The following is a 21,537-nucleotide window of genomic DNA, read 5'->3' as shown; positions in this document are numbered from 1 at the left end:
GACATACCATCTCTTAGCAACCCAGCAGTACAGTAGGTTGTTAGTCACTGGGGTAGGGAGAGACTGCCCTCCCCAGCAGTACAGTAGGTTATTAGCCACTGGGGAAGGGAGAGACTGCCCACCTCAGCAGTCATTCAGTGTGTGCTCAGACAGAAAGAGAGAGAGGCAGTATGGGTCCTCCTCTGCAGCAGAGGCCAGGCCCAGCCCTGAGCTATAGGGAGCTGCCTGCGAGGGGAACCTGCCAGCACTGAGATCTGTGGAGAGGAGGGGGTTAAGCAGTAGCAGCAGTAGCAGCAGATCTTACCTGGTGATGCTGTTGCAGCTGAGAAAGAGGCGCTGGAGGCAGGGCAGCTGGTCCACCTCTGTCTAGACAAAGAGAGGGAGAGAAAGAGGGGGATGAAGAGAGGAGAGGGGGCTCTAGAGGGGTTTGAGTTGTGGTAGCGGTGGGGCACTGCACAGTCACAGCGCGGCTCAGACCTTCCCATCCCTCTCCATTCCCTCAGTCACCTTGCAGCTCCCAGCTCCGGCATACAGCCCCATCCGCCCTGCGCGCGCAGGCACACTGCCGCGGCTGCACAGGGAGGGGAGGGGGAGAGCAAGGAGAAGGGGAGGGAGAGGAGAGTGCGCTAATGCAGAGATCCCCTGCTGCAGGAGCTTGCTCACTCACTCCGCTTATAGAAGAGAGAGAGAAAGAGAGAAAGAAAGAGGGGGCTACTGGCACACAGACACACACAGTGACACACACAGTGACACACACAGTGACACACACAGAGACACAGCCCAGCAGCAGCAGAAGAACAAAGGGAAGGCGACAGCGATATGGGCAAATTATGAATCTGTTTCATCATCAGGCTGTTTCAGGATCAATGGAGAAGAGAGTCTGGGGGAGGATGGCAGAATGTGAGGAGGACCAGCAGGCTGGCTGGCTGATGAGGACACAGAGGCACAGGCAATGTCACAGCCAGCTACAGGAGAGTAGGACAGGGGGATGGCAGTGGGGATGACGTGTTCAGCCTCGTAGGGCAGGGCAACCTCATTAGCTGCAACTTTAGAAGCCTTCTATGAGGATGAATGACATGCGCTGGGATGCGTGTGTGTGTGTGCGTGTGTGTGGACACTGCCATGAGGGACTTAAAGCGCTGCATCAGCCCATACAGCCTCCACCAGCACTGACTGTATCTCTGCCTCTCATCAGACAACAAGAGCTTAACCTAGTAGCCATCCACATAAACTCCCTCTACACTACCACAATACTCATACACATAAACTCCCTCCACACTACCACAATACTCATCCACATAAACTCCCTTTACACTGACACAATACTCATCCACATAAACTCCCTCTACACTACCACGATACTCATCCGTACAAACTCATTCTACACTACCACAATACATATCCACATGAACTCCCTCTACACCACAACAATACTCATCCACATACACTCCACATAAACTCCCTCTACACTGCCACGATACTCATATGCATAAACTCCCTCTACACTCCACAATATCCATCAACATAAACTCCCTCCACACTACCACAATACTCATCCACATAAACTCCCTCTACACTGCCACAATACGCATCCACATAAACTCCCACTACACTACTACAATACTCATCAACATAAACTCCCACTACACTACCACAATCCTCATCCACACACGCTCACCCCTATCCCCCATTCTAACAACCCAAACACCCACCTGCCAGATTAGCCTAATGGAGGCACTCCTTGTGTGGGTAAAAGACGTGATGCCCAGTTATGGTGGATTCCCTCTGATCAGTCTACTACACCTGGTCGTCTACTACAGCTCTCACTATGCCGAGGGCCAACTGGTCAGCCACTAGACTAGAGCACAACATTTACTGTGTAATGGCCATGCTGACCTCTAAAGCCATATCCATGCTCTCTGTTACATGAATCAGATCTGAGGGGCTTGGCCATTTAGTTCCGTTTATTAATTTGACCTTTTAAAAAACAAGCACACACAAAACTTGAAAAAGCCATACATGCACATGAGTAAAATCATCATCCACTCATCCGCAATCTGTATTGCACAGCTGTCAACATCCTGGTCCTCAAATTAACCTGATATGCTTTCCAATTTATGTTATTTTTAATCCTCCAGCAGTTTTGATCCTTTATATTGGGCAGACAGACCAGTTGCCAACCTCCTCCTGCTGCCAACTGCCTCCTCCATTTTTGGGGTAATGCTGTAATCAATTGGTTGTACTCTTGGATTGAGCAGACCTTCCCGTACAATTCTGATAACTTAATGAAGGACATAACTCTACCATTCCAATTTACAATATAATTTAAGGACAAAATACCCTTTTCAAACATCTTTCCCATAAATACAGGTATTTTATCAAACAGCACTTTTGAGTTTAGCCATAATATTTGTTGTAATATTTGTTCTATCTTTTCAGGTGGATGAAATTGAAATTGTAGCCAGCATTGCAATGCTTGTTTGAAAAAGAGAGATACTTTGAAAAAAGTGTAATTATCGATTAATTGAAAATGAGACATGGCAATCTGCACAAAGGCAAAAAGGCCATTTTTAAACAATCGATGAGCTTTTCTTAGTAATCTACTTGAAAACCATTTGGGGTTCAAGTAAAACTTTTGAATAAGTGAAGCTTTTAGAGAGAGGTTTAGTGCTTTTATATTTAATCATCTCAACCCACCCAATTCATATTCATTATATAGAAAGAAACATTTTATTTGGTCTGTTTTAGCATCCCAGATAAAGTGATATTTTTTTTGCTCATATGATTTAAAAAATGAATCATCAGGAGTAGGCAGAGCCATAAGTAAGTGAGTAAACTGAGATATGACTAAGGAGTTAATCAGGGCAACTTTTCCATAAAAAGACAGGTATTTACCTCTCCATGGTTGCAAGATATTCTATTGAAATTCATTGTGGAGAGCTTATTTATATATTTTGTGATATGAATACCAAGTATGTCTACTTCACCATCAGCTCATTTTATATGTAAACTGCAGGGTAATGTAAACGTTTTATTTTTTAAAGATCCAATATGTAATATTGTACACTTATCATAATTAGGTTTTAGTCCAGAGAGTACAAAAAAGTTATCTAGATCTTCAACGAGACATTGCAAGGATCTAGCTTGCGGACTTAATATAAAACTTGAGTCATCGGCATACATGGACACCTTTGTTTTTAAGCCTTGGATTTCTAATCCTCTAATTTTGTTATTGGATCGTATTTTAATAGCTAGCATTTCGACGGCCATAGCGAATAGATATGGTGACAGCGGACACCCTAGTTTAACTCCTTTTGACAATTCAAAACTCTCTGAGAAGTAGCCATTATTTACTATTTTACACCTGGGGTTGCTGTACATTATTTTTACCCATTTTATAAGAGAATTACCGAAATTGAAAAAATACAGGCATTTATAAATAAAATCCATCTGGCCTTTTTAAAATCTGTTATAAATACCAGGCCTGCTTCTTAGATGTTTCATGATGTTCTATTATTTCTAGTAGTTGTCGAATATTATCTCCAATGTATCGTCCATGTAAAAACCTTGTCTTATCAGGATGAATACCTGGCAAAACTCTTAATTCTGAGTGCTATGCAATTAGCTAGTATTTTTGCATCACAACATTGAAGTGTAAGGGGCCTCCAGTTTTTTAGATAGACTGGGTCTTTATATTTGCCATCTGGGTCTGGTTTTAATAATAGAGAAATCAGACCTTCCGGCTGAGTACCTGACAGACTACCATTTCTATAGGAGTATTTAAAACAATCTAACAATGGAGCTTTTAGTATATGAAAACAGGCTTGATATACCTCTACCGGTATGCCGCCAAGCCCTGGGTTTTTTCCAGACTGAAAGGATTTAATAGCTTTAAAAAGTTCTTCGCACTGATCTTTCTGTACATTTGTTAATTTCCATTCAGTGGGAGAGGATGACACGGAAAAGAGAACACCTGCCTAAAATAATTAGCTTCCTCTTTTAAAATATAATTTGGAGAATCATAGATGACTCCATCATCAGTAACGAGTTTCTGCAAATTATTTTTGTTAGTGTTCCTGTATTGGAGATTCAGGAAGAATTTTGTGAATTTTTCTCCATATTCCATCCAGTTTGCTTTATTTTTGTAATAGATTACATTAGATCGTTCTTGAATAACTTCCTCAAGGTCTTTTTGTTTTTCCTCTAATTTATTTTGTATCTCCGTAGTATAATTTTTATTGCTATCGACCTGTACTATCAGTTAGTTCATGGATTTCCCTTGTTAGTCTTGTCTCTTTATTGATGAATAGTGAACTGAATGACCTCTGAAGGTACATTTAAAGGTATCCCAAACAATAAGGGGATTTGCTGAACCTACAGTTGAAAGTTTACATACACCTTAGCCAAATACATTTAAACTCAGTTTTTTACAATTCCTGATATTGAATCCAAGCACAAATTTCGTGTCTTAGGTCAGTTAGGATCACCACTTTACTTTAAGAATGTGAAATGTCAGAATAATAGTGGAGAGAATTATGTATTTCAGCTTTTATTTCTTTCATCATATTCCCAGTGGGTCAGAAGTTTACATACACCCAATTAGTATTTGGTAGCATTGCCTTTAAATTATTTAACTTGGGTCAAACGTTTTGGGTAGCCTTCCACAAGCTTCCCACAATAAATTGGGTGAATTTTGGCCCATTCCTCCCGACAGAGCTGGTGTAACTGAGTCTGGTTTGTAGGCCTCCTTGCTCGCACACACTTTTTCAGTTCTGCCCACAAATGTTCTATAGGATTGGGGTCAGGGCTTTATGATGGCCACCCCAATAACTTGACTTTGTTGTCCTTAAGCCATTTTGCCACAACTTTAGAAGTACAGTGGGGCAAAAAGGTATTTAGCCAGCCACCAATTGTGCAAGTTCTCCCACTTAAAAAGATGAGAGAGGCCTGTAATTTTCATCATAGGTACACTTCAACTATGACAGACAAAATGAGAAAAAAAATCCAGAAAATCACATTGTAGGATTTTTTATGAATTTATTTGCAAATTATGGTGGAAAATAAGTATTTGGTCAATAACAAAAGTTTATCTCAATACTTTGTTATATACCCTTTGTTGGCAATGACAGAGGTCAAACGTTTTCTGTAAGTCTTCACAAGGTTTTCACACACTGTTGCTGGTATTTTGGCCCATTCCTCCACGCAGATCTCCTCTATAGCAGTGATGTTTTGGGGCTGTTGCTGGGCAACACGGACTTTCAACTCACTTCAAAGATTTTCTATGGGGTTGAGATCTGGAGACTGGCTAGGCCACTCCAGGACCTTGAAATGCTTCTTACGAAGCCACTCCTTCGTTGCCCGGGCGGTGTGTTTGGGATCATTGTCATGCTGAAAGACCCAGCCACGTTTCAACTTCAATGCCCTTGCTGATGGAAGGAGGTTTTCACTCAAAATCTCACGATACATGGCCCCATTCATTCTTTCCTTTACACGGATCAGTCGTCCTGGTCCCTTTGCAGAAAAACAGCCCCAAAGCATAATGTTTCCACCCATGCTTCACAGTAGGTATTCCTTGGATGCAACTTAGCATTCTTTGTCCTCCAAAGACGACGAGTTGAGTTTTTACCAAAAAGTTATATTTTGGTTTCATCTGACCATATGACATTCTCCGAATCTTCTTCTGGATCATCCAAATGCTCTCTAGCAAACTTCAGACGGGGCCTGGACATGTACTGGCTTAAGCAGGGGGACACGTCTGGCACTGCAGGATTTGAGTCCCTGGCGGCGTAGTGTGTTACTGATGGTAGGCTTTGTTACTTTGGTCCCAGCTCTCTGCAGGTCATTCACTAGGTCCCCCCGTGTGACTCTGGGATTTTTGCTCACCGTTCTTGTGATCATTTTGACCCCACGGGGTGAGATCTTGCGTGGAGCCCCAGATCGAGGGAGATTATCAGTGGTCTTGTATGTCTTCCATTTCCTAATAATTGCTCCCACAGTTGATTTCTTCAAACCAAGCTGCTATTGCAGATTCAGTCTTCCCAGCCTGCACAGTTGATTTCTTCAAACCAAGCTGCTATTGCAGATTCAGTCTTCCCAGCCTGGTGCAGGTCTACAATTTTGTTTATGGTGTCCTTTGACAGCTCTTTGGTCTTGGCCATAGTGGAGTTTGGAGTGTGACTGTTTGAAATTGTGGACAGGTGTCTTTTATACTGATAACAACTTCAAACAGGTGCCATTAATACAGGTAACGAGTGGAGGACAGAGGAGCCTCTTAAAGAAGAAGTTACAGGTCTGTGAGAGCCAGAAATTGTGCTTGTTTGTAGGTGACCAAATACTTATTTTCCACCATAATTTGCAAATAAATTCATAAAAAATCCTACAATGTGATTTTCTGGATTTTTTCCCTCATTTTGTCTGTCATAGTTGAAGTGTACCTATGATGAAAATTACAGGCCTCTCTCATATGTTTAAATGGGAGAACTTGCACAATTGGTGGCTGACTAAATACTTTTTTGCCCTACTGTACGCTTGGGGCTATTGTCCATTTGGAAGACGCATTTGCAACCAAGCTTTAACTTCCTGACTGATGTCTTGAGATGTTGCTTCAAAATATCCAGATAATTTTCCTGCCTCATGATGCCATCTATTTGTGAAGAGCACCAGTCCCTCCTGCAGCAAAGTACCCCCACAACATGTACCCCCACAACATGATGCTGCCACCCCCGGGCTTCACGGTTGGTGTTGTTCTTCTAATGACGATGGTCATTATGACCAAATATTTTTGTTTCATTGACCAGAGGACATTTCTCCAAAAAGTATCATCTTTGTCCCCATGTGCAGTTGCAAACCATGGTCGGGCTTTTTTATGGTGGTTTTGGAGCAGTGGCTTCTTCCTTGCTGAGCGGTCTTTCAGGTTATGTCGATATAGGACTTGTTTTTACTGCGGATATAGATACTTTGTACCTGTTTTCTCCAGCATCTTCACAAGGTTATTTTCTGTTGTTCTGGGATTGATTTGCACTTTTTGCACCAAAGTACGTTCATCTCTAGGAGACAGAACGCTTCTCCTTCCTGAATGGTATGACGGCTGCGTGGTCCCATGATGTTTATACTTGCGTAGTATTGTTTGTACAGATGAACATGGTACTTTCAGGCTTTTGTAAATTGCTCCCAAGGATGAACCAGACTTGTTGTTTTCTGAGGTCTTCTCTGATTTATTTAGATTTTTTCCATGATGTCAAGCAAAGAGGCACTGAGTTTGAAGGTAGCCTTAAAATACATCCACATGGACACCTCCAAATGACTCAAATTATGTCAATTAGCCTACCAGAAGCTTCTAAAGCCATAACATGATTTTCTGGAATTTTCCAAGCTGTTTAAAGGCACAGTCAACTTAGTGTATGTAAACTTCTGACCCACCGGAATTGTGATACAGTGAATTATAAGTGAAATAATAGTCTGTAAACAATTGTTGGAAAATTACTTGTGTCATGCACAAAGTAGATGTCCTAACCAACTTGCCAAAACTATAGCTGTTAACAAGAAATTTTGTAGAGTGGTTGAAAAACGAGTTTTAATGACTCCAACCTAAGTGTATGTAAACTTCCGACTTCCAACTGTATATTAAACTGTAAAAATTCAGTTATAAATGATTTTGTCTTAGTTAAAAATAAGTTGACCCCGTTCATTTTCCCACGCAAGTTCATCTAAGGATGTAGAGTGAGTTTCCTGTAAACAGTATGTTACATTCCTTTTATTTTAGCCATGTAAAGACTGATTTTTTTTTACAATCTGTTAAACCGTTACAATTATAACTGGCTATACTTACTTCACCCCTTACCATAACTAGATACTATTCTCAGACTAAATCGACCATCATTAGTGCTTGTAAAGTTACTGCCATCAGATGTATTATGACGGTCAAAACTAGAGCTTTCAAATGTCTGATATTTAGAATTCAAGAAATAGGTTCTAGCAATATTTGTTTTATTCCCTTGCCTGTTTTCCTGTGAGCCAATGCCACACATGTTAGAAAATTGAGACAATATATTATGTGTGTAGTAAATCTGAGTAGGCTGATGTGTATAATATTGAATGTGATTTAGTGAGTGTGTACGATGTCTGTATAAGAGTAAGACTATAATGTGTGATGTCCCCCCAAAAAATAACTTCGCCAATTTGCTTGGTTGAGTGTCTATGTGTGTAACATGAAGTTCATATAGCCTTAATATTCATGATGATAATTGTTATCCATATCGTATCACCGTCATAGTTGCATCATAATTACCTTTAACATCATTGAAAATCACATCCCAGCATTTCCATAGCAATTGACGTTTCACATGATCATGAAAGAGACCTTGCATTACTCTAGAGACGGCTTCACTACAGTACAATATGTTATTATTCCCCAATGCCCTTATTCTGATATCTTCCCCTTGTATGTTGTAAACATATATACACTTGTAGACAAATACATACAAAAGATAGACAAATAATAAACACATTAAATTATAAAACAGTTCTCGACAAGAGAGAGAGTAAGAGAAAAGAAAAGAGAGAGAGTGAGAGAAGAGAGCGATATCAGGTGTGTGTGTGTGTATACGTCCGTATGCGTAAGCGAGCGTGTAATTGAGTATGTGTGTGTTCATATCCACTTCAAATCAAATCAAATTTTATTTGTCACATACACATGGTTAGCAGATGTTAATTCGAGGGTAGCGAAATGCTTGTGCTTCTAGTTCCGACAATGCAGTAATAACCAACAAGTATTCTAACTAACAATTCCAAAACTACTGTCTTATACACAGTGTAAGGAGATAAAGAATATGTACATAAGGATATATGAATGAGTGATGGTACAGAGCAGCATAGGCAGGATACAGTAGATGGTATCGAGTACAGTATATACATGAGGTGAGTATGTAAACAAAGTGGCATAGTTAAAGTGGCTAGTGATACATGTATTACATAAGGATGCAGTCGATGATGTAGAGTACAGTATATACGTATGCATATGAGATGAATAATGTAGGGTAAGTAACATTATATAAGGTAGCATTGTTTAAAGTGGCTAGTGATATATTTACATCATTTCCCATCAATTCCCATTATTAAAGTGGCTGGAGTTGAGTCAGTGTCAGTGTCAGTGTGTTGGCAGCAGCCACTCAATGTTAGTGGTGGCTGTTTAACAATCTGATGGCCTTGAGATAGAAGCTGTTTTTCAGTCTCTCGGTCCCAGCTTTGATGCACCTGTACTGACCTCGCCTTCTGGATGATAGCGGGGTGAACAGGCAGTGGCTCGGGTGGTTGATGTCCTTGATGATCTTTATGGCCTTCCTGTAACATCGGGTGGTGTAGGTGTCCTGGAGGGCAGGTAGTTTGCTCCTGGTGATGCGTTGTGCAGACCTCACTACCCTCTGGAGAGCCTTACGGTTGTGGGCGGAGCAGTTGCCGTACAGCCCGCCAGGATGCTCTCGATTGTGCATCTGTAGAAGTTTGTGAGTGATTTTGGTGACAAACCAAATTTCTTCAGCCTCCTGAGGTTGAAGAGGCGCTGCTGCGCCTTCTTCACGATGCTGTCTGTGTGAGTGGACCAATTCAGTTTGTCTGTGATGTGTATGCCGAGGAACTTAAAACTTGCTACCCTCTCCACTACTGTTCCATCGATGTGGATAGGGGGGTGTTCCCTCTGCTGTTTCCTGAAGTCCACAATCATCTCCTTAGTTTTGTTGACGTTGAGTGTGAGGTTATTTTCCTGACACCACACTCCGAGGGCCCTCACCTCCTCCCTGTAGGCCGTCTCGTCGTTGTTGGTAATCAAGCCTACCACTGTTGTGTCGTCCGCAAACTTGATGATTGAGTTGGAGGCGTGCGTGGCCACGCAGTCGTGGGTGAACAGGGAGTACAGGAGAGGGCTCAGAACGCACCCTTGTGGGGCCCCAGTGTTGAGGATCAGCAGGGTGGAGATGTTGTTGCCTACCCTCACCACCTGGGGGCGGCCCGTCAGGAAGTCCAGTACCCAGTTGCACAGGGCGGGGTCGAGACCCAGGGTCTCGAGCTTGATGACGAGCTTGGAGGGTACTATGGTGTTGAATGCCGAGCTGTAGTCGATGAACAGCATTCTCACATAGGTATTCCTCTTGTCCAGATGGGTTAGGGCAGTGTGCAGTGTGGTTGAGATTGCATCGTCTGTGGACCTATTTGGGCGGTAAGCAAATTGGAGTGGGTCTAGGGTGTCGGGTAGGGTGGAGGTGATATGGTCCTTGACTAGTCTCTCAAAGCACTTCAAAGCACTTCATGATGTTGTTTAGCTCAGTTACCTTAGCTTTCTTCAGCACTTCATGATGTCGTTTAGCTCAGTTACCTTAGCTTTCTTGGGAACAGGAACAATGGTGGCCCTCTTGAAGCATGTGGGAATAGCAGACTGGTATAGGGATTGATTGAATATGTCCGTAAACACACCGGCCAGCTGGTCTGCGCATGCTCAGATATTTTTACAGTTCCTATACTTTGTTTTTTTCGTAACCTAAAGTCCCTGTAGAATTTAGTACAGCCATGGTGTTATGAAGCTGTCTCGAAATAGCCGTCCATCCATAAAGAGTTTGTCCACAATGAGAAAGGCACACTTAACCTTCTCCCTTTGTTGCCTTTGTACCGGATACAGTCTCTTATGATGTTCGTTTATCTTCCCTGGAAATTGGTAATTGAGACCGAATTTGGTCTCTTTAAGCTCCCTTCCCCTGCTTTTGATCAGCTCCTTTTGTTGGTAGTGTTCAAATTTTGCGATGATCAGTCGGGACCCTTGGTCTTGTCGCTCTGATCTCCAAGTCTGTGTACTCGGTGGAAAGCCACCTTGTTTACAGTCTCTATAAGAAGTTTCAAGGCGGATTGCATGAATTCTCTGATCGCGCCCTCTGGATTATTGGATGCGTCCTCAGGAATCCCAGAAAAAAATCGATTTTCACGCATGCTACGACTTTGTATGTCTAGTAGCGACTCTTTCATTTCCCTGAGTAGAAAAGATTTTTACCTTGGCTGTGAGTGCCTTGTTTTCTCCTTGGAGCTGGAGAACTCCAAACTCCCCCTCAGCCCTGCTACCTCCTCACACAACTTTTCCAGTGTTGCATGGATTCCAGCCAGAGCACTAGCCTCTACTTCAACAGTAAGTAAATTGTCTGTGTCTGTAGATTAATCTGTTTTTCTTTTTTTTGTCGGGTTAAAGTTATTTTGTGAGGTAGTCGGATCTTTCCATGATGGAGCATGTTGTTCCTTCATAGCGTAAAACTGTTGGTACTAGTCGATTTCCCTCAGGATCTCCTTAGTATCAAGGTTGGCTCTTTACTGTAACCAGTTGTTTTACGAAACGATAACAATGAGTCTTTCCCACGATGACGACAGGTGTCTGTAGTACAGCCAGCTAGCACTCGCAGAATCCACACAAAAAAATGGAACACAAACTTTCAGTCCCAGCCATAAAGGCTAACCGCATCGTGGAATCCTTAGCAACAAAACTTTAGTTCTGATTCAAATCGATTTAATGAAACAATTTTAATATAAACAACACACCGAGTGTAGACAGTACAATGTTCTGTTGCACGCTCTGATCAAACAGTTATTAACTTTCTTTTTCAGAGCTGCCCAGAGAGGACGTCGTTTTTGTGGGCAGAGACAACTCATTCCACTCTGAGGCTCCAGTATACAAGAAAGTACCTTTCTCAGCATTACTCCTGAACCTGAATAAGCGCACATTAACAACAACCGGTTCTGGTGCTGTGATTGTGTGCATCCCTAACATGGGAAAAGTAATCAAATAGATATCTGGGTGCAGAACCATAAATACTCCTGTAAACTAAACCCAGTCTAATCTGAGACACCCTAGCCTCAACAGGCAGACAGGTGAGTTCCTGAATGCAGCTCCTGCCTATGTGAGTATGTGGACTCATCTTCAATACTACCCTGATCAGCTTATTCTGGGCTATCTGGAGCTTCCCCTTCATACGCTTAGATAAGCCCCCAAACCAGGAAGTAGTAGCATAGTCAAAACTGCATTGAATGAGGGAGTCCTTATCAAGCAGCTTGGACTTTCTAGCCAAAAACTTAGTACTGGCATTAACCTTCCCTAGCACTTTAGTGGCCATGCTCACACCTCCCAAGCTTCCATCCCAGGTAGCTAACAGAGGTTTTAGTAGTCAGGACCCTCCTTGTGTAAACTGTAATATAATTATCACTGATTCCATAGACTAATACTCCACTCTGCAATATTTTGGATTTATCAGACACCCTTATTGAGTCAATTGTACTTTGCACTGCTTCACATACCCTGGTGGGATCTTTTATCATTTGGGTCAGAGCAAGTGATCTACATAAGTGCATAAACACATTGTGGGTTAGTCTCTTCTTTTTTCAGACATCTGTATTCCCTAACGCAATGATTTCCTTCACCATCATTAGTAGTAGCCCAACAGCTAAATGTCGGGCTAGCTCACTGTAATCAGAACACTGAAACAAATCCAAGGGTACAGTTTAGAAAAAAGAGAACATGAATAGTGCATGTATCACACCCTAATCTGTTTCACCTGTCCTCGTTATTGTCTCCATCCCCTCCAGGTGTCGCTTGTTTACCCCAGTGTATTTATCCCTGTGTTTCCTGTCTCTCTGGGCCAGTTCGTCTTGTATGTTTCCAAGTCAACCAGCGGTTTTCCCGTTCTCCTGCTTTTGGCATTCTTCTTTTTCTAGTCCTCCCGGTTTTGACCCTCGCCTGTTTCTGGACCTTGTACCTGCCTTCCTGACTATTCTTCCTGGCTTGACCACGAGCCTGTCTACCACTCTGTAACTCCTGGACTCTGATCTGGTTTTGACCTTTTTGCCTGTCCACGACCATTCTCTTGCCTACCCCTTTAGATTAATAAACATTGTAAGACTCCAACCATCTGCCTCCTGTGACTGCATTTGGGCCTCACCTTGTGCCTTGATAGTATGTTAGATTCAAATGTGTGCCTTGTGCAATAAACAGACAAAACTAGTACTGACCACACCAATAAAAATAGATAGGGATGGATTCTTGATCTGGATTTACTACAAAATGTATAATATACTGTAAATAATATACAGTACTATATAATATACAGTAGTGAATTAGTCATAGAATAATTTGTCCAGTATGTTAAGGCAGCTGAGTGCTCATAGATCAATATTACTTACGTGGTAAGCATATGACCCAGACAGTAAAGTACATTAGAAACCCATGAGAGACACTGCGTTAACATCCAAGGGAAACATTAAAGTCACAATAATAAAGGACAGACATCAACATGCCTTAAACTCTCATTCCACTCTGCTACCACATATGAAGCGCAAAGCTTTCATGGGGTCCGATTGACTTAAACATTAATATAATTCAAACAATAGTCTGATACTCATATTCCTTTTGTTTACGTTAAGTTCATACCCCCTGGGCTCTAAGGCTCAAAATCACTATCAAAATGCATATTTTCCCTTGGAAAAAGATTAATGGCAAATGCAGGAGAAGGCTTCTAAAGCTGTAGCAAATGAGGAAACAAAACAAGCTAAAACAGGGCCAGGCACAGAATAGAACAAAACTCCTTGCTCCCTCTGTCCCCCGTAAGGCCTCCTGTTGCTGCACCATCCTGCTCAGCTAACTGACCTTTTCCACACTTTGTTACGTTACAGCTTTATTCTAAAATTGATTAAATAGTTTTTTTCCCCCTCATTAATCTACACACAATACCCCATAATGGCAAAGCAAAAACAGGTTTTTAGATTTTTTTTTGCAAATGTATTGATGTAACGGTCGTCGTATGAAGAAGATGTGGACCAAAGCGTAGCGTGATAAGTGCTCATGTTATTTTTATTTAAACTGAACACAAAACAAAATAACAAGAGAATGAACGAAAACGAAACAGTCCTGTCAGGTGCAGAAACACAAAACAGAAAACAACTAACTACCCACAACCCATAGTGGGAAAACAGGCTGCCTAAGTATGGTTCTCAATCAGAGACAACGACAGACAGCTGTCCCTGATTGAGAACCATACCCGGACAAAAACAAAGAAATACAAAAACATAGAAAAAAGGACATAGAACGCCCACCCTAGTCACACCCTGGCCTAACCAAAAGAGAGAATAAAAAGCCTCTCCATGGCCAGAACATGACAATTGAAAATAAAAAACTGAAATATCACATTTACATAAGTATTCAGACCCTTTCCTCAGTACTTTGTTGAATCACCTTTGGCAGCGATTAAAGCCTCAAGTCTTTTTGGTTATGACGCTACAAGCTTGGCACACCTGTATTTGGGGCGTGTCTCCCATTCTTCTCTGCAGATCCTCTCAAGCTCTGTCAGGTTGAATGGGGAGCGTCGCTGCATAGCTATTTTCAGGTCTCTGCTGAGATGTTCAATCGGGTTTAAGTCCGGGCTCTGGCTGGGCCACTCAAGGACATTCAGAGACTTGTCCCAAAGCCAATCCTGCTTTGTCTTGGATCTCTCTGTACTTTGCTCTGTTCATCTTTCCCTCGATTCTAACTAGTCTTCCAGTCCCTGCCGCATGCTTCACCGTAGGGATGGTGCCAGGTTTCCTCCAGACGTGACGCTTGGCATTCAGGCCAAAGAGTTCAATCTTGTTTGAGTCCTTTAGGTGCCTTTTGGCAAACTCCAAAAGGGCTGTCATGTGACTTTTACTGAGGAGCGGCGTCCGTCTGGCCACTCTACCATAAATGCCTGTGGTGGAGTGCTGCAGAGATGGTTGTCCTTCTGGAAGGTTCTTGCATCTCCACAGAGGAATTCTGGAGCTCTGTCAGAGTGACCATCGGGATCCCTGACTAAGGACCTTCTCCCCCGATTGCTCAGTTTGGCCGGGTGGTAAGCTCTAGGAAGAGTCTTGGTGGTTCCAAACTTCTTCAATTTAAGAATTATGGAGGCCACTGTGTTCTTGGGGACCTTCAATGCTGCAGACACTTTTTGGTACCCTTCCCGAGATCTGTGCCTCGACACAATCCTTTCTCGGAGCTCTATGGACAATTCCTTCAACCACATGGCTTGGTTTTTGCTCTGACATGCACTGTCAACTGTGGGACATTATATAGACAGGTGTGTGCCTTTCCAAATAATGTCCAATCAATTGAATTTACCACAGGTGGACTCCAATCAAGTTGTAGAAACATCTCAAGGATGATCAATGGAAATAGGATGCACCTGAGCTGAATTTCGAGTCTTATAGCAAAGGGTCTGAATACTAATGTAAATAGGGTATTTCTGTTTTGTTTTTTTACAAAATGTGCAAACATTTCTAAAAACCTGTTTTCGCTTTGTCATTTAAAAAAAAATATATATATTTCACCTGTATTTAACCAGGTAGGCAAGTTAAGAACAAGTTCTCATTTACAATTGCGACCTAGCCAAGATAAAGCAAAGCAGTTCGACACATACAACAACACAGAGTTACACATGGAGTAAAACAAACATACAGTGTGATAAGGGAGGTAAAGGCAAAAAAAAGGCCATGGTGGCGAAGTAAATACAATATAGCAAGTAAAACACTGGAATGGTAGATTTGCAGTGGAAGAATGTGCAAGGTAGAGATAGAAATAATGGGGTGCAAAGGAGCAAAATAAATAAATACAGTAGGGGAAGAGGTAGTTGTTTGGGCTAAATTATAGATGGGCTATGGACAGGTGCAGTCATCTGTGAGCTGCTCTGACAGCTGGTGCTTAAAGCTACTGAGGGAGATAAGTGTTTCCAGTTTCAGAGATTTTTGTAGTTCGTTCCACTCATTGGCAGCAGAGAACTGGAAGGAGAGGCGGCCAAAGGAAGAATTGGTTTAGGGGGTGACCAGAGAGATATACCTGCTGGAGCACGTGCTACAGGTGGGCGCTGCTATGGTGACCAGCGAGCTGAGATAAGGGGGGACTTTTCCTAGCAGGGTCTTGTAGATGACCTGGAGCCAGTGGGTTTGGCGACGAGTATGAAGCGAGGGCCAGCCGACGAGAGCGTACAGGTCGCAGTCATTATGGGGTATTGTGTGTAGAATGATGAGGATTTGTATTTATTTAATCCCTTTTAGAATAAGGCTGTAAGGTAACAAATTGTGGGAAAAGTCAAGGGGTCTGAATACTTTCCAAATACACCGTATGTGCATGTCAGTGGCAGTTTGCAATGGGTTACAAAATAAAGCCATAGCCTACTTTAGGCATAAACAAAAGAAGGCTACTGTATGCATACAGTACCGTCAACCCACCACACCACTCAGTGACTTAGTTAGGGGGACTTTAATGGTGGGCTGCTCTAACACAATTACTGTATAAACAACTAAGGAGAAGAGGAGTGCATTCACTTCATGCCGTTCAGGCACCATTATACAACACTTTTAATGTTCTACAGTTTATCAGAGTGCACCCAATATGTTCTCCCTGTTTATTGTGCTTATTATGCATTTTGGTTGAACCAAAATATTACATGTAACAACATTTTTATGAAATTGGAAACAATTAAATAAAAATGTGAAATGAAATTAAACAATAATATATGTTGATGATAATGCTAACAATACCCTAATATATTCAATATGCTGTAAACTATTGTCTTTTAGCAGTTTCACTCAATTCCTTATAATCAACCTAATAATTATGACACACCCATTTGTTGCACTAATTGCACTGTTTGTCTACATAACCTGGTTCAAGCATTCATGACATTACCCTGAAGAAGGCACAGTGACGCCAAACGTTGGGTGTTTTACACAATAAATGACTAGGAGTTTATACATATGGTGTGTGTGACTCTCTTTGTTTTTATAGCTTACTGTCTCTAACACTAACAGTATTACAGGGATGCTGCCTCCGCAGGGGTGCTGTTGCCATAATTAGGATTATGGCTATGTCTGATTGGAGAAGTCGTGAAATAATTAAATCAATCACTGCATAAATAATAATGAGAGAGACAGGTGTGAGGAAGGCTGTAGTCTCTGCCATTTGCAACACTGCTTTTATAGGAACATTTCTCTACTGCTACTTGAGAACACACATTAACAGTACTGTCTCCTGCTGCGTCCCCATAGTGACAGGAACGCTCTGCTCCTGAAATAAAGACATTAGATGACTGTGCGCTCCCACTCACAGTGTCACATAGTAGGCTTTGAGGAGAACGCTGCAAGGAATCCTTATAACATACATTTCTGCATGCTGAAAAAATGCAATTCATACCACAGTATGAGCACATAGTCTACCACACATACACCTGATTCCCAGACTGAATATTCACCCCTGCTTCTCCGTCAGTGTAACAGGACTTCCAGCTCTGACTGTGGCTGAGTCTAAATTTAGACACAGAGTCTCAGACAGAGTGATGTCATCACTGGGCTGATGTGGTGCATAAAAAAGCCCACTGTCTGACCTCCACTGTCTATCTCATCTTCTAACAGCAGGGGACCAGAGACGAGGAGGTGTGTCTGAACCTGGTGTCCGTCTCTCTCCTGCGTGTCCTGGGCTTCACCTCTACAGCTCAGCTCCACCCCAGCTATGCTGACAGCTGACGTGTGTTAGATTTTCTCACACACTGAGGAACTCCCCTACAACCATTACTGTGCCAACACAACCTCTGATAACCGCTGTCTCTGCTGCACGCAACAACACTCTACAAAGAGAAGCGCCAACAAACACGTGTGTGTGTGTGTGTGTGTGTGTGTGTGTGTGTGTGTGTGTGTGTGTGTGTGTGTGTGTGTGTGTGTGTGTGTGTGTGTGTGTGTGTGTGTGTGTGTGTGTGTGTGTTCCTTAGTAAGTGCTACTGGTGACCTGGTCATTCAATGGCTGAGGTTGTTTAAGTTACTTGTCTTTTAGAGAGTGCATACAATATACAGACTAAAACCATACAGAACAGTATCTCACCCATTCATCACAAACAGAGTGATACTCTGTTACCATCATCTCCAAACTGTTCCATTTTAGGTGTAATTTGGGATGGTTTTCTAGGGTAAACAAACCTTTCAGACATGTACCATATGTAGCACAGTACCCAAAGGGTTATACATACAGAATGTCTAAAATACTGGCCTTCCATGTAACTGAGCCCAATGTTTAAGTGTAGGTTTAAACCTGTTTGGAAAAGTTCACTTCAATGTATTTGTCTTTCCTTTCAAGTCCTTTCCAAAAAGCCACTATATTCCTCTCTAGAATGAAAAGGAAAACATTTTAAGACACCTGAAAGTATCTGTGTTTAGTTTGCGCCTGCAATCCGAATAATGAAAGAGCCTTGAGAAAAATGCTGAAGGGTAGAATTTTTTCTCCACCCTCCCATGAGGCCAATAAAACATTATATCCGATTATTAAAAGTGGAAGTAATTTCATCAAAACTTCTAAGTGGGTAAACAGGAGCTGTAGTTGATAAGATGAGACACTTCTGTTTTTATCTACAATTTTTCCTGCCTGGCCACGTGATAGAAGTCAGGATTAGACGTCCATCCATGTCTGAGGATGTCGGGAGTTGACATAGAAACTGGCCACTAGGCAACCGTGAGCGCTGTCACCTTCAAGAAGGTTTTGGTTTTGCTTGGGCGTGGTGGACAGGGATGGCAGACGGGAGTACAAAAGGAGGTTGCATGTTCCAATCCAGTGATAGAAACCTCAATCCAAAACTTCTTGACTCGGGCCCCCCCCCCCTCTAGCATTGGGGAACATCCCCAATTCTATACATGCAATTCTATACATTTTGCCATGTCTAATGTGTATTCGTGATATTTAAGTGACAAAAAAATTACAACAATATCCATGGGCTAAAAAAACCTAAATAAAAAAATGTGGGCTAGTTGATCTGGACATTTCTGACAAGTTATAAATAGCTCTCTAAGGTATGCAATGACTGACATGACAAGAGGAACTGATGATGACCTACCCAATTTCGAAATTGCACCTTGTGCAGTCTACTATTACAACTTTCAAGAGTAAGTTTAGTGCCGGACGGAGTTCCTTAAAGAAAATGTATATATATTATTGATCCCCGGGGGACGCGCCCCACAGTTTGGAGTTAATGCCTAAACTTAACCTCAAACACGTTTGGAACTTCTAAATTTGACATTTGAGAAACATGCATGAACGTCTAATTCTGACGTGAGAGCATCTTGAATTTTTCAGCATACCAAGTGAGGGAAGGGTTTGGAGATGTCAGACTTGTATACAAATGAAGGACCTGTTAAGGCCTGTTTGTGCTCCTCTGTTGATCAGAAATACTATACTATAGAAACGTAAGGGGAGGGAATTTCTGTTTCAAAAATATCCTATTTCACTTCCACTGGAGTCAGCATGAGGAGGGGTTAATGAGCTAGCTATTTCCCCCTTGGTAACCACCGTAGATGACAGGAGGACAAGTATGCTACTTCACTTCGTGTTTTTTCTTGGTGAGACATGAAACAGAAAAACTTCTAAATGTGATACCAACACAAACATCAAAATAAGGAAAACATGCAAAGGCTTGTGCCAGCAGCGGAGGATGATAACAAGATGAAAGAAGAATCTGCAGCTAACATCATCATCTAAGACGAAAATTATAATCTAGTCTACACATGTCAATGCATGAGTAGGTAGGGGGACAGACACTGGCAACACCTTGGGGACGGTCAGAGGTTTGATGCACAGCAAGAAGCTTAAGCTTCAGCTGTATGCCAACGAGTGTGTATATATCAAACCACGACAGTTGGATGTGTGCATCTGTTAAAATTGGCAGCATTAGCAACACAGCAGAATACTGTTCTTGCACAGTATATTGCAGAGTGGGGGGAACCATCCTCAACCATTACTGTAATGATAGAAGGGCCAAGCTGTTTGCGATCTTAGCACAGATCTGAATCACTACAGGCCTGAGCCATTACATCTGCACAGTGCATTAGTATGAGCCCAAAGGATTAGACACGATCCAGCTGCTTCAGTTCAGAACAGCCAGGGCTCTGCTCTACCATCAGTCAGTCAGTAGCCCCCTCAGTATGTCATGCCTGCAGTCCCTCCATCAACCCTAGCCTGCGGCCCCTCAGATCCCAAAACCCAGCAGCTCTCAGTATGTATGCTCTTTTGTGTGCATGTACAGTACTGACATGTATGTGTAACTGATAGATGTGCGTGCACACATACACAATGTTTTTAAATATATGTAAATTGTAAAGTATTTTGTCTGTAAGGTATTTTTCCAAGTAAGACTAGCTGTCGCCATTGGCGTTGACTAATGGGGATCCTTATTAAATAAAATACCCTCCCCTCCCCTCCCCTCCTCTCCCTCACCACAGTGGAGATGCAGTTGCGTCTCAGGTTGATCTCGGTCAGTGAGTCCAGGCCCTGCAGGTTGTCCACCCTGGAGATGCAGTTCCCTGCCAGGTTCAACACGCGCAGCTCAGACAGGTGGGAAAGGTTCTCTATCTGGGAGATCTGAAGGCACAGGAAAACACAGACAGAAACATCACTGTGATAAACTGGTGAAATGTTCTCTTAAGTCATTATGAATGAAAGGCTCACACCATCAGGGGCTTGACTTGAGGCTGTGCTGCTGTAAATATATTAGGGAGGTGATAAGGGTGATTTTCAGTGTTGAGAAAATGCTCTGTCTTGTCTAAATCAAATGATGAGACATGCCAGTTCTGTTCGTTGTGCAAAATAAAACTTGAGTACAGCGGAAGTAGAGCAGACACCTGTGTACCGTGATTTACTAGCCTAAGGCCATTCCATATTCTCTGCTAAAAACAGCCCAAAATAAATTATACCTTCAAATGAGTTGGAGATAACTTCTTTGAATTTTTAACATTCAATGTTACCATCCAATTCAACCCTTACAATCACTCCTTTCGTTTCTGACCCACATTATCATAATTTCGATGTCAAAACAAAGTCAGTGTTCTCTTTGAACCATGAGTCCAAACGACATCCAGAATCCAAAAGGGTCAGTAGTGAAATGTGGTCCTGGCCTCATTCTGGTTGAGGGGGAACTGTCAAAATCTCTTGTCAAAATGAAACTAACTACTTCAGGACCCATGGGATTCCCTGGTTGCTGTCTGTCTGTCAGTATGAGTGTGGGGCTGTGAGGTGTGTGCCACTCAGTCCGGTGTCCTCTCCATTTCAGGAAGAGGTCAGGTTTGCGTCCCAAATGGCACCCTATTCCCTATGTACGGGCTCTGGTCAAAAGTAGTGCACTATATAGGGAATAGGATGCCATTTGGGACACGCCCCAGAACTACAGTAACTACCACTGAGAGGCCGGCTTTTGGGGTTCCGTTTCCCTTGATGATGATACACTGCGTGTTACTCCAGGGGTCAAAGGTTGAAAGGCTCCTGCAGTGAGCTTGATGCAAGTAGACATGAATCAAGACAGACTGAGTATGGTTGTTAGCTTAGGGCAGAATCTAAATGAACAGTGAGAATCATTTAAAGGACAAAAGCTGCATAGAGCTCTGGAGCTCTGGCTAAAAGAGCCTCTGCTTTTCCCTTCCAATTAGGGGAGGGAGGGGGGTGACCGCCTGCTCTCCACATCTAAGCCCTTCCATGAG

The 21,537-nt window shown here is 42.4% G+C and overlaps 1 protein-coding gene across 1 annotated transcript in view; it reads right to left on the bottom strand.

The window, feature by feature from the left end:
- LOC139412228 (leucine-rich repeat-containing protein 49-like) overlaps positions 1–21,537 on the bottom strand; it is a 58,745-nt gene that overhangs the window by 31,287 nt on the left and 5,921 nt on the right. Inside the window, exons 8-9 of the mRNA XM_071159054.1 lie at positions 20,282–20,425; positions 305–366 (exon numbers count right to left, since the gene is read on the bottom strand). Of these exons, the coding sequence (XP_071015155.1) occupies positions 305–366; positions 20,282–20,425 (206 nt within the window). The remainder of the gene's footprint in view (positions 1–304; positions 367–20,281; positions 20,426–21,537) is intronic.

The sequence above is a fragment of the Oncorhynchus clarkii genome, chromosome 6 (genome assembly GCF_045791955.1).
Source record: "Oncorhynchus clarkii lewisi isolate Uvic-CL-2024 chromosome 6, UVic_Ocla_1.0, whole genome shotgun sequence".
Classification (NCBI taxonomy): Eukaryota; Metazoa; Chordata; class Actinopteri; order Salmoniformes; family Salmonidae; genus Oncorhynchus; species Oncorhynchus clarkii.
This window is presented reverse-complemented; position numbering and strand designations above follow the sequence as displayed.